Raw genomic sequence first — 12,704 nt, forward strand, 5'->3', positions numbered from 1 at the left:
AGTTTTTGTTTATTGTAATAATTCCGAAGTATTAGATCTAAAGTTTGTGAATTAGCTACATGTTGCAGCTATCTTTCTAAAGTTATATGTAAAGCTTTGGTTTCAGAAAAAAGTCCTTGTAAAACTGGAGTTCTAAAACCAATGTCAAGGACAGTCAAGACAATGAACGATTCCATCTTGCTATAGACTTCTTCTGCTTTTCACCACACTGAAATATTACCATGAACTTCGGTATGATTTAGCGCTGTTGATGATAGAGTGGATCTTTTTAAATCTGGAAGCTTATCTTCACTCAGTTTCTTCATAAGTGAATCAGAAGAATTCTGGAAAAGACAGTCCTGAATATCACAGGAACATGCAAACCTCTCAACTATGAAAAAATTCTCAGCCCAAGGAGAGAGTCCATTTCTAGGATTAGAATGTGCATGGCAGAACATTGTCCCCTCTACTTGTAAACTGTGCAAAGAAGCACTGAACAGTGTAATAGGCCATTACACAGCACCTGTATTTTGCAGCACAATGTTTTATCAATCAGCTGGATGTCAGTGAAAGTGCACAAGAAGCTGTGTTATTGGTCAGCTGCCACTATGGTCTTACCTGAAAACTAATAATGCACACATAGGTTCTCTCCTTCCTTCACACAAGCAGTATACAAAATACAACTCTGTGAAATACCCTGAAATTCTGAATACATGGGTTTTGCCTTCCATCTTTCTGTTTCTTATAAAACCTGACAACAGAATCTGCACAGACTTACCACCTGGGAGGGGCTAAATGCAATGATAAACATCAAAAATACTGAACGTATTCACTTTGGCAATGTTTAAATAGTAAGTCGAAAGAAAACCTCCAAGGAATAAACTGCTATCAAACCAGAAAAATACTAAAAATGTAATAAAGCACAGAAACACGACCAAGAGCATAAAATACACATGATTTAATGAAGTAGGTAAACGCTTTCACACAATAAAATAGTGCTTCTTCAGACCATAAAGCACTATTTTATTGTGTGAAAACACTTACCTACTTCTTTAAATCACATGGATTTTATGCTCTTGGTTGTGTTTCTGTGCTTTATTAGATTTTTAGTAGAATGTTTGAATAGTAGTGTCTTACCTTTCAAAGTAGTCACGGTTATTTTCTGTTCTGGTATAAATACTACATTAGAGTGTGGGATCAGTGTCACTTCATAGGATGTCCCAGGATAGAGATTGCTCACTTCAAGGGAAGTTTGATCTCCTGATAATTTCTGGGTGTACTTCCTCTGGCGATCTGTGGTAGGGTAGTATTCAAGTACATAATACCCAGCATCAGTGGAAAAGAGTGGTGACCACTGTAATCGAAAGCCACTTGATGTAATATTGTAAGCTCTGAGGCTTTTAGGAACGATCACCTCTGGAAAAAAAGGAAAATAATAAAGATGGAATCAACAACCTTTGAATAAACATTAGTCCTAGCTCCATTATTTAATGGCAGCTGCATGCTACTATATCTCTGCAAATGAAAGAGAAATAAATTAGAACCATGTGACCTCTCCAGTCTGTTCAACATCTATTACATAAGCTGGAGTCCTGCTTGCTTTGTTACTTTTATCTATTTTTCAGGGTGGCAGATTGAATTCTAAAGGCCATTTTGCAGTTATGACCGAGTTACTTAATATAATGTGGAAAGCAGACAAATTATAATGACTTATTAAGACTAATATGTGAGCATGCATAAAAAATGCAGAGTTCAAAATTTCAGAAGTGTCATTCCTGCAAATAACCACTTCAGGTTTAACGGATAAAAATATATTTTTATAATATTGATTTACAAATCTGTGCATTTAGTTTCACCATCATATTTTGACTGTCTTAATAACATCTTTGCTTATATAACAATTCTTGTATTTTTTTCTTGATTTCCTAAATGTAATTCTTTTTCTTTGTGAAATCAAATTCTATCATTATGTTCAAAATCTTCCATTGCATTGTTATATCTTCTTTTATAATTTTCTTTCTAGTTTTTCTCACATCATATTCCACTGTAAAAACATTTTTATATTTTTCCTTAAACATCATCTACCATTCAGACCAAGTTTTAAATGTTCTCATAGTAATATGATCTTTCCATAACTGTATTACTAATATCTTTCCTTCTTCATTCCATGCTTTCTCATTTATCCTTTTAATTATTTTGCCTATTTTTATATACTCCTCTTTTTTCTTCATCTCTAGCCATATTGCAAGATGTTCAGAAAATCCTGTTTTAACTACCTCCCCTTCTCCTATAACTAAGCCTTCTGATACTATAACACAATCTATTTCAATTCTATATGAACTCCTTCTGTATGTCCTTAAATTTTTGTTTTACCTTACCACATCTTATAACTTCTAACATTTTTCTTATATCATTTACTTTCTTTTTACACTTGCCTCTTAAATCACAATTAACATCTGCTGTAGGTTTTCCTTTTGATTTTTTACATTTGACCTGGGTGACATGACTGGGGTGACAGTGGGCTATGGCTCAGCTGCAATGTTTGCAAATTCCCTGTGGGCAAGCCACTGCTACACTGCCATGCTCACATATGTACATGCTCTGTACTTAATAAGAAAACATGGTCCACAGGAAAACAAACATGACACAACAGGGCATACAACAGGCATCGGCAGCAGGCTGGCCAGATGTCAGTGGCAGTAAAAGTAAATGCAGTGCAGTGGCATGCAGCAGTGCAGTTTGTGTGTGGACCACTTCCCCTGTGTGTGTGGACCACTTCACCTACATTAGCATAAATGTGATAAAAAAAATGCACTGAGCAGCCTACCTCTGACTACAGTCCTTAGCACACTTCTACATGTTGTAGTTATATAAGTAAGTAATATAGTACAACATGTACAATACTTACAACACCATACCTTTTCTGCTTACCATACTATTAAAGCTGTGAGCATGGCAGTGTGTGCTTCTCTTTTGCCCACAGGGAATTTGCAAACAACCATATTTCTCCTGCAGCTCATGTCACTCATGTATGTGTCCCCAGTCAAATGTACCACAGGGAAATGTCTCACTGCCTAGGCGCCTGAACCCCATCTGCTGTTATTATAACATTCATATTTATCACTACATAGTCTAAAATCTGATAGTATAAGGATATGTTATAATTCTGTATACTTGATGTTTCCATTTTAAATCTACAATGGTTAATATTCCCATTTTTGCTAAAGTTACATTTAATAGCTTTACTGTATTTCTACAGAATATGGCTTTTCCAGAACATCTTTCATTTCCCAAATACTGCCCCATAGTTTCTCTGTTTGTAATCTTTCTTCATTTGTTAAACATCTTGTATCTTCTAATAAAATTACATATACATCACATGTATTACATCACTTTATAATTCCTTTTCTGCTTACTATATTCTTCATACTATTCACATTTACAGAAAGCACTCTAAAACTTTTATTTTTTCTTTTCCTTAAATTCATGGTTTCATAAGTTTATAGCTAATTACTAGGCTAGCTTTCTTAATAGGCCATTCTAAGTCTATCCAATTTGTTCCCCAAAGCAAAAATCAAACACTGTACCTTGTGTCTAGAAGTTAAACACCTTAACCATCATACCAAGCACCAGTTGTTAGCTATAAATGTTCTTTTTCATCCATTTCCTTTCTTTTTTCTTTTGTACTTATCCCTTTAATTTTTGTTAGCCTTTTAAACCCTTTTACCAATATAATTATTTTTCCTTGTACTACCTCCCAATTTTGTAACTTTTTCATCACTTATTTCATAACCTTCTTCTATGTCCTCTTTATTATTTTTTCTCATCTAATTTTTCTCTTTTTCTACTATTTCTATTTTTTCTCTTTGTTCATTTCCTTCTCTTTTTCTTTTTCCGTACTCTTATTTTCATATTTTCACTCCATCCATAAATGTCCATTTTTGACATGTATAACATTTTAATTCATATCCCATTTCCCACAAATATAACATTTTCTTTTGTCACAGTGACTTATCAAATGTACTAAGTGTCCACAAAAAAAAATCAATAAGAAAAACAAAACAAAACAGAACAAAACAAAAGGCATGTTTTGGGTTGTCCCCAATATTTTACAATACCCCTATTCCCCTCCATATTTATCATGCTTGATATATGTATAATTTTTTCTCTTTCAATTTTTAATACAATATTACAATCTCAGACACCAGTCTATAAACCCCTTTTGTCATAAGCTTTTGCAACCTCCAGTACATTTTTTACATAAAGCTTTCAAATGTTCTTTCAAATTCTCCCTTTCTACCTCTGTTCAAATTTGTGCATGCATTTTCTTTTTTGTTTCCTGTTAAATGCTTTTATCACATAAAGATACCCCGGGTTACCGTCTTTCTGAATTCCTTTTTCTTCAAGAAAAATTTCCATTGATAAAACAGTCTCAAATATACTGTCACAAAATGTTTCTTTGTTACTAAGAATAAATGCTCTTACCTCATGTGTTTTTACATTCAAATAAGCTATTAAATTGTCCTGCACTTCATACATGCCTATTTCTGTGTCTTCTTTACTTTAAATCCTTAGCACATTTTTTTTTTCATTTTCTTCTACTTTCTTTTCTGCTACTCCACTTTTGCCTTCTTTTACTTTTTTCTGCATATGTTTTGTATTCCATCTGATCACTATTATTCGGGATTGTCTCTACATCCTCATTTTGTATCTTCTCTATAATGTTCCCTCAGGAAACATCTCCATCATTTTCTGGCTCACTCTGCACCAATATATCTTTAAGTAAATCATCCCACAACCCTCACAACTGGAGGGTTATAATTATATATCCATCATTTGCTGCCTCATCTCCATCAAACAGGTTTCTTTGAAACATTTCCTCAGAATCCTGCACACATTCTCCGGTCTCGATATTTGCTTTCTCCTTCATGTCTTTCCCCACTCCATCATCTCCTTCTCTCTCCATCTGCCTCTCTGTTTTCTTCAAGCTGCCTCTGAACCACTGGAATGGAAACAGGAAGTGCTCCTCCAAAATGGGTCACTCGCAACAATGAAGAGCAGGGGAAGGTCCCCGATGCCCTGGTCAAATTTCGGCTTGTAGTATAAATACTACCTCAGGTCTCCCCTGAAAAGATGCTACTAACATAATGGGACTAACATGGTTAACAACGGATAAATAAAAACATAAAATAAATAAACAATTTAGAAATCTGAAACTGTAACCCTTCCTATAAATGTACACACCACTTCTATGTCCATCAGCTTTTCTAAAATCAATGGAAATGTTTCTGAAAAAGAAAATAAAAAAATCACAGAAAGAACAGACTAGAACAAATCAAAAAGTACTGTAAATTATTCAGGCTGGAGAGAATACTAATATCCAATGAAGCATCATATTGCACCTTCCACTGCACTAAAGGTAAGGCTATGAGATTGTATGGATCTGTCTTCACAGTGTATTGCTGTCAGGGTAATACAGCAGCTATGGCCTCTCAGAATGTCTGATTCCTTGAGAAGGAGTGCACTGTCAAATTGCAGGGTTTTATTCACCTTCTCCAGCTCATCTCTGCTCACAGCCTGTATCTTAGATTCATTGATCAACCTTAGAAAGAGTATGGGTCCTTTATTAAAATATACATGCTTATTGACCCTATATATACATATTTACAATATATACACTATAAATGATATGTACATTTTTCTTTTACATTTTCTCAAAAAAATTATGCAAACACAATAATCACTTTCTGACCCCCACTCCAACTTATAGAGCCCAAAACCTTATTTTTAACAGCATATCCAAATCCCACTTTTCATTAAACATAACCTCCTTCACCCTTTGATTCCATATTATCCATATAATACAAAAAGTCTATCAATTTTATTAGCATAATTTCTACTTTTATTATAATAACATCTGAATTCAAACATATCCATATATATATACTGCTATTTATGTAAATCCCTCCACATAATTTGAATCTAACATATTTTTCCATGTCATTGAATCCCTTTTGTATCCTAAAAAAATGTTCATTATTGTTGAATTCCCCACAATACAAATTCTATCTTTCTTACTTTTATAAGGCATATTCACCTTCACTGGTAGTCTTTGTATCATTAGTCTCCATAAAAAAATTGGCATGCTATTATTTTTTTTGCATTTTACTATTCTTGCTTGTATGAAACTCCTTATTTTTGTATGTAACCCTTTACATGGATATATTTCAAAATACATTTCCATAATATTATTGTACTGCACTTTTCTCCCCTTTTCCATTTTTTAACACTCATCTTACACAATATAAGTTTATCATGGTAGTTCTCTAATTATTTATTACAATAACATTTCCTTATTTTTAAACTATAAAAGTTTAACCATTCCATTTCATTCTTTAGACTTCATATCACTTTTAAAGTGGAATCATCATTCTCCTTTAAACATTTCATTACTCTATGCAAATTCAAAGATAAAATATAAAGTATCAGATTTATTAACCCTAAACCTCCTTTTTCTTTATGCACATATAAACCCCCCTTTTCATTGGATTTAACCTAGATCCACAAATAAATGAAAAAAAAAATAATATTATATACTTCTTTTTTAAAAATCAACAGTAAATTATAACCACCTGCTAAATATGCAATTCTAGCTAACAGAATATAGCTAATTAAAACAGCTTTTTTGAGAAGACTGTCTAAAAGATTTCCAAAATAGACATGTAGTTCTCATTTCCTCTATTTTTTCTTTCCATACTGTATCTATAATATCTTGCTTTCCAAACCCTATTCCTAGAATTTTTACCTTTCTCATATTAAATTTAATCCCTTCAATCAACTCTTTAGATCATAATCCTTGACTTTTTTCTTTATTTATCAAAAAATCTATGATGTGAATAGTTTCCTGTAAATATTTTATCACACTGCTCATAATATAACTCATCAGTTCCATCTCTCTATTTATATGTATAGATATCACATTCATCTCTAATATAAATAATATACTACTAAATGGACAACCATGTCTAATCCATTTCTCAAGCTGTATATCTTTACTAAGCCACCCGTTTACTAAAGCTTTAACTATATTGTACCTATAAGCTGTAATACAAACGTTTTATCTTTTCACTTATATTATAAACTTGAAATATCTCCAGTAACACTAAATTATGAATTAAATCAAAAGCTCTACTTAAATCCCCTACTATTAATTTTGCATTTACATTTCTATACAATATGTCATCTACTACTTCCCTAATTATCAGTAATAAATCCAGGATCATGTTCCCTTTTATACCATATACACTCCCCTTTTCAACTTTACTTAGTTTCTCCTCCATCCCATTGTGTAAAATTTTCATAAAGAATTTGTAATCCATATTATTTAATACTACTGGTTTCCAGTTCTGTAACTCTCGTTTATCACCTTTTTTCTATATAAATCTAATCACACCCTTGCACAATTCTTTATACATAAAACCCTTTATCTAACTATTCACTTAATACTCTTATAAACACTTTGTTTTTATTCATTGTCATGTCCTTGTACATCGTATATTGTATTCCATCTGGTCTACCATCCAAATCTAAATTCAGTACTTGCAAAACTTGATCTAGTTATTCTATATTAATTTTTCTTTTTAGATCTTTATTGTCTTTATCAGACAATGAATACACTTTCCACTTTTTACTATTTTGTATCCTCTGCCCTTCAAATAGTCAATATATTTTTAATTATTTTTATTATTTTATATTTAATTTTTATTATATTTTTCTACCATTTCCAAAATGTTAAATTGTGTGTTATCTATATTAACTATAGAATCCTTAAATTCTGTCATAACACTGTTATTCTCTTTAATTATTTTACTTAGTTGTGGTGCAATCTCTTCTTTTTTTCTTTGCAAAAATACCTTTGCTGATACAATAAGAAATCTATTTTCTTCTGATTCACCTCATACAACTCTTGCTCTCTCATAAAAATAAAAAAAATCATTGTTCCCCTCCATACAGTTAATAACATCATTACTTAACTTTTTAGAGTATATTTTATTCATACGTATCTTTTCTTTTTCTTATATCACATAACATCATTTATACTTCTGTTTAAATCTTAGCCACCACTCTGACCAGTTCTTATAAAGCTCTCTCATACCCACATGATCTATCCATAATTTCATCTTGTCCTATTTTCCTGTCATCCCATTTCACCTCATTTAATCTTTTTAAACCATTACCCAATTTCATACATTCAGAATTTCCTTTTATCACAATCCAAACTGCCCTATGATCTGAAAAAAAAACTGTCATCAAAACACCTCCTTCTGATATTAATAAGCATTTTTATACCAAAAAATAACCTATTTTCCTTCACTTTTCTCATCTTTTATAGGTCCGTGCCTTTTTATTCCAAATTCTTAACTGCCCATATTTAATAATACCCCATACTAACTTAACATCATACGCTTTCGTTTTGGGCTGTCCCAACTTACAATTAAAATCCCCTATTACAATAATCTACATATTAATTTCTACATATCAAATAATGTTCCTAAACATTTCTTCTCTCTCTTTCTTGAATACATATGCATAAATAGCAACAATTCTAATAAACTGATTGCTCCATCTTACATCAAGAACTGTGTTCTACCTGTTGTAATAAACGTAACATCTAACACTTTAATTGTGTCTTTATATAAAATAAGAATACCTGAACAAGCCTCATGCCCAAAATTCCAAATCACATTTTTTTCTCACCGTACTTCTATTTGCTATCTTTCAACTTGTGATAAGAATCTGATATCTTCTAAAATAATAATATCACATTTCTGCTTATTTCATCATTCCAGAATTCATATTATTCTATCCTCAGTTTTCAAACTATTAACATTAAGGGCTAGAACTTTACATGTAGTTTTACCTTAAAATAATATATATTCATCCTTTTCCCCTTCTTTTTCCCCTTCATTTGTTTTTGTTTATTGTAATAACTCAGAAGTTTTAGTTCTAAAGATTATGAATTAGCTATGTGTTGCAGCCATTTCTAAAAGTTATACCTAAAGCTTTGGTTTCAGGAAAAAAGTCCCTTGTAAAACTGGAGTTCTAAAACCAGTGGCAAGGACAGCCAAGACAATGAATGAATCCATCTTGCTACAGATTTCTTTTGCTTTTGACCAGACTAAAATATTACCATTACCTTTGGTATAATTTAGCATTGTTTATGACAGAGTGGACCATTTTAAGTCTGGAAGCTAACCTTCACTCAGATCTCTTCACGACTGAATCAGATGAACTCTGGACAACGCAGTCCTAAATGACACTGGAACATGCAAACTTATCCAATATGAGAAATTCTTGGCTCAAAGGTCCATTTGTAGGACTAGAATGTCCATGGCAGAACACTGTCCTATCTACTTGCAAATTCTGTAAAGAAGCACTGAACACTGTAATAGGCCATTATGCAGCACCTGTATGTTGGATTGCAGCACAGCCTTTCATCAGCTGGATGTCAATGAAAGTGCACAAGAAGCTGTGTTACTGGACAGGTGCCACCATGGTTGTATCTTTATTATGTCACATACCAGAAAACTACTAATTCATACATACATTCTGATGTCTGCTGATAACTGTTCCCTTCCTTTACATGAGCATACAACTCTGTGAAATACCCTGAAATTCTTCATACATGAGTTTTGCCTTCCATCTTTCTGTTTCCTACAAAACCTGACAACAGAATCTGCACAGTCTTAACACCTGGGAGGTGCTAAATGCAATCATAACAATCAAAAATATTGAACATATTCACTTTGGCAATGTTTAAATAATATTGTCTTACCTTTCAAAGTAGTCACAGTTATTTTCTGTGGTGTTATAAATACTACATCAGATTTTGGGATGAGTGTTACTTCATAGGATGTCCCAGGATAGAGATTGCTCACTTTAAGGGAAGTCTGATCTCCCGATAATTTCTGGGTGTACTTCATCTGGGGATCTGTAACAGAGTAGTATTCAAGTACATAAGACCCAGGGTAAGTAGAAAAGAGTGGGGACCACTGTATTTTGAAGCCTGATGATGTAATATCATAAGCACTGAGGCTTTTAGGAACGATCAGCTCTAGAAAGAAAAAAAAGCTGGAATCAGCAACATTTAAATAATCACAAATGCTAGTTACATGCATTTAATGGTGGTTGCACACTGCTACATCACTGTCATTGAAACAGCAATAATAAATTAGAACCATGTATCCAGTCTTTTCAACATGTGTTGGATAAACTGGAGTCCTGCTTGTGTTGTTACATTTATCTATTTTTCAGGCTTGCAGACTGGATTACAAAGGATATTTTTCAGTTATGACTGAGTTACTTAAAACAATATAATGAATAAAGCAGACAAATTATAATGACTTATTAACAGTAACATCATGTGAGCATGCATAAAAAGTGCAGAGTACAGAATTTCAGAAGTCTCATTCCTGTAAATAACCACTTCAGGTTTGTTAATGGCTAAAAATATGTTTTCATAATATTGATTAACAAATCTGTGCATTTAGTTTCACCATCATATTTGGTGGACTGTCTTAATAACACATGCCAATGTGGTTAGTAATAAAGTGTTTTAGTTAAGTTTATCTCTGAATGACAATAGTGATTAACATCTTTACAAAGGTAAGACTTTTACCTCAAAATGTAACCTTGTGCAAGGTGGATTTGTTTATTTGTGCTACAGGATGTGATTCCCAGATTTTGAGATCAATAGTGGAGAAGGCCTTCTTGCCACATTTAAAAAAAACAGGTTGCACCCCCTACTGGCCTAATTAAACTACAAACATGTATATTAGTAACACTAGTCTCATTACTTAAATACATTACACTACATTGGAAGGCTAGAGCATCACTCACCTGGGAGGGTTTCAAACATCTAGCTATCAAACACCTACTAGCTCATAAATATTTAACCTTTACATAGAAATCTCATGCCCACTTTACTGAATTTTGGAAATCCCTTTTTGATCAGATTCTAGTTTGATGTTAGTATCTTTGCTTAACAATGGAGATTTGGCATATGTGTAAATAGTTTTGTTTCTTTTCAGAAATGTTACTCTCATCAATGTAATCCTGTTCATATTGTTACCTTTCAAATATCAGTGTTATGTTTATTGAATCTTTGCTCAAAAAGAAAAAAAAAAGATTTTTCACAAAAAAAAAAAAAAAAAAAGAAAAACATATTGCAGCAATTCCACTGAAAAAGATTTATTGTAAGCACTTTCATTCGCCCTTTGCTAATGAACTTCTTCAGACAAAAAATCAATTAATTACAGATCACTTAAATGCCCTCTCAAGGGAAATATACTGACATCACATCCTGTTCTTCAATTTAAAAATATACACAATAAAAATACAATTAAATCATATGACAAGAACTAAATACATATATATTTGTGTGCTTTTATCATTCACATAAACTAAGATTGAATGAAATTGATTGAAAGAATATTAATGAATCCATACTATGAAAACAATATATATATATATATATATATATATATATATATATATATATATATATATACATATATGTATTTAGCTATAGTATTTCTAAACACTGTCCATCTTGAAGTTGTATTTTTTCTTTTTTGCAATTAAAAAGGGTAGGAAGAAATGATTTATTAAAACTGTGTATAGTCATGTAGTAATTAAAGAGCTGCTGCCCACTGAACAAGAAACTACAAATCTGTGATCTGAAAAAAAAGATTTTACCTCTGCACTTTACAGCTGAGTCCATCTTGGCTAAGTAACTTTATACATTTATTTCAGTGCTTTCTGGATAAAGTGAATTAATTTTGTTGTTATTTTATGGCAGTTTAATTTCCTAGTGCATAATTTTACTACTTTACTTCTTTATTGCCCAAAGTGCTTAAAACTGTTTGAAATTGCTACATGTATTTGCCATTGATTACCTTTGAGTACAATGATTAAGTGTATACTGTTTGTTCCAGCTTTTCATGATCCTGCTTGTAATCAGATTTTGGCTTTTTTCTGGTGGCAGAAGAAGGTAGTCTGGACAAGTTCTATGTGTGTGTTTGCTATTAGGTTACTCCCAGTGTGTTGCTATTGGTTGGAGTGCTTTTAAGAGCCCTTTCTTGCTGTTTTCCTGTGTATTTGAACAGACACTTTAGTGCAATGCTGAGCACAGTTCCATGGTAATGTGCAATGTATAGATGGGGGGACCTTGACAGATATCTGTTATCCTACCTCCTCCGTCTCCCAAACCCTATCAATCAGTATCACTACTAATAATCAGAGCTGCTGTCAGTTGTATGACAAGCTGCACTGCAAGCTATGTTCACAAACGTGATTGCTGGCAGCCTCTGTGAGGCATGTATCAGTTCTAAGTTGCTTCAAGGAAGACTGTAGTTGCTCTACATTATTCTGAGTTGCCATAACTGCTCTGTGTTGCCCATAGTGGCAGTTACTAACACACACCTGCAGCACATTTCTCCCATTTACAGTTGCTCACTAAACCTATGTGACCCTAGTATGTATAGTTACTTTGACTTAAGTCATGTAACCCTCCATAAGAAAATTCACATAATTATAATTCATCTATATTAAAAGCTACACTGTTACATCCTTCAATAATATAGCATAACCCAAGTAACTATCTCTATTACATTTATATAGCAAATCAGTGTAATTTCTAAATGTTTTGCAGAGTCTTTGAACTA

At 32.5% G+C, this 12,704-nt stretch overlaps 1 protein-coding gene across 4 annotated transcripts in view; it reads right to left on the reverse strand.

The window, feature by feature from the left end:
- The window catches only part of LOC122789323 (collagen alpha-1(XII) chain-like), a 1,412,827-nt gene that overhangs the window by 435,629 nt on the left and 964,494 nt on the right, over positions 1-12,704 (reverse strand). For 3 of the 4 annotated variants that reach the window (XM_044056685.1, XM_044056682.1, XM_044056681.1), the window contains exons 4-5: positions 9,815-10,093; positions 1,117-1,395 (exon numbers count right to left, since the gene is read on the reverse strand). In XM_044056685.1, the coding sequence (XP_043912620.1) occupies positions 1,117-1,395; positions 9,815-10,093 (558 nt within the window). The remainder of the gene's footprint in view (positions 1-1,116; positions 1,396-9,814; positions 10,094-12,704) is intronic. The other variant, XM_044056683.1, reaches the window with a different exon arrangement.

The sequence above is a fragment of the Protopterus annectens genome, chromosome 14.part0, assembly GCF_019279795.1.
Source record: "Protopterus annectens isolate FY-2018-M chromosome 14.part0, PAN1.0, whole genome shotgun sequence".
NCBI lineage: Eukaryota > Metazoa > Chordata > Ceratodontiformes > Protopteridae > Protopterus > Protopterus annectens.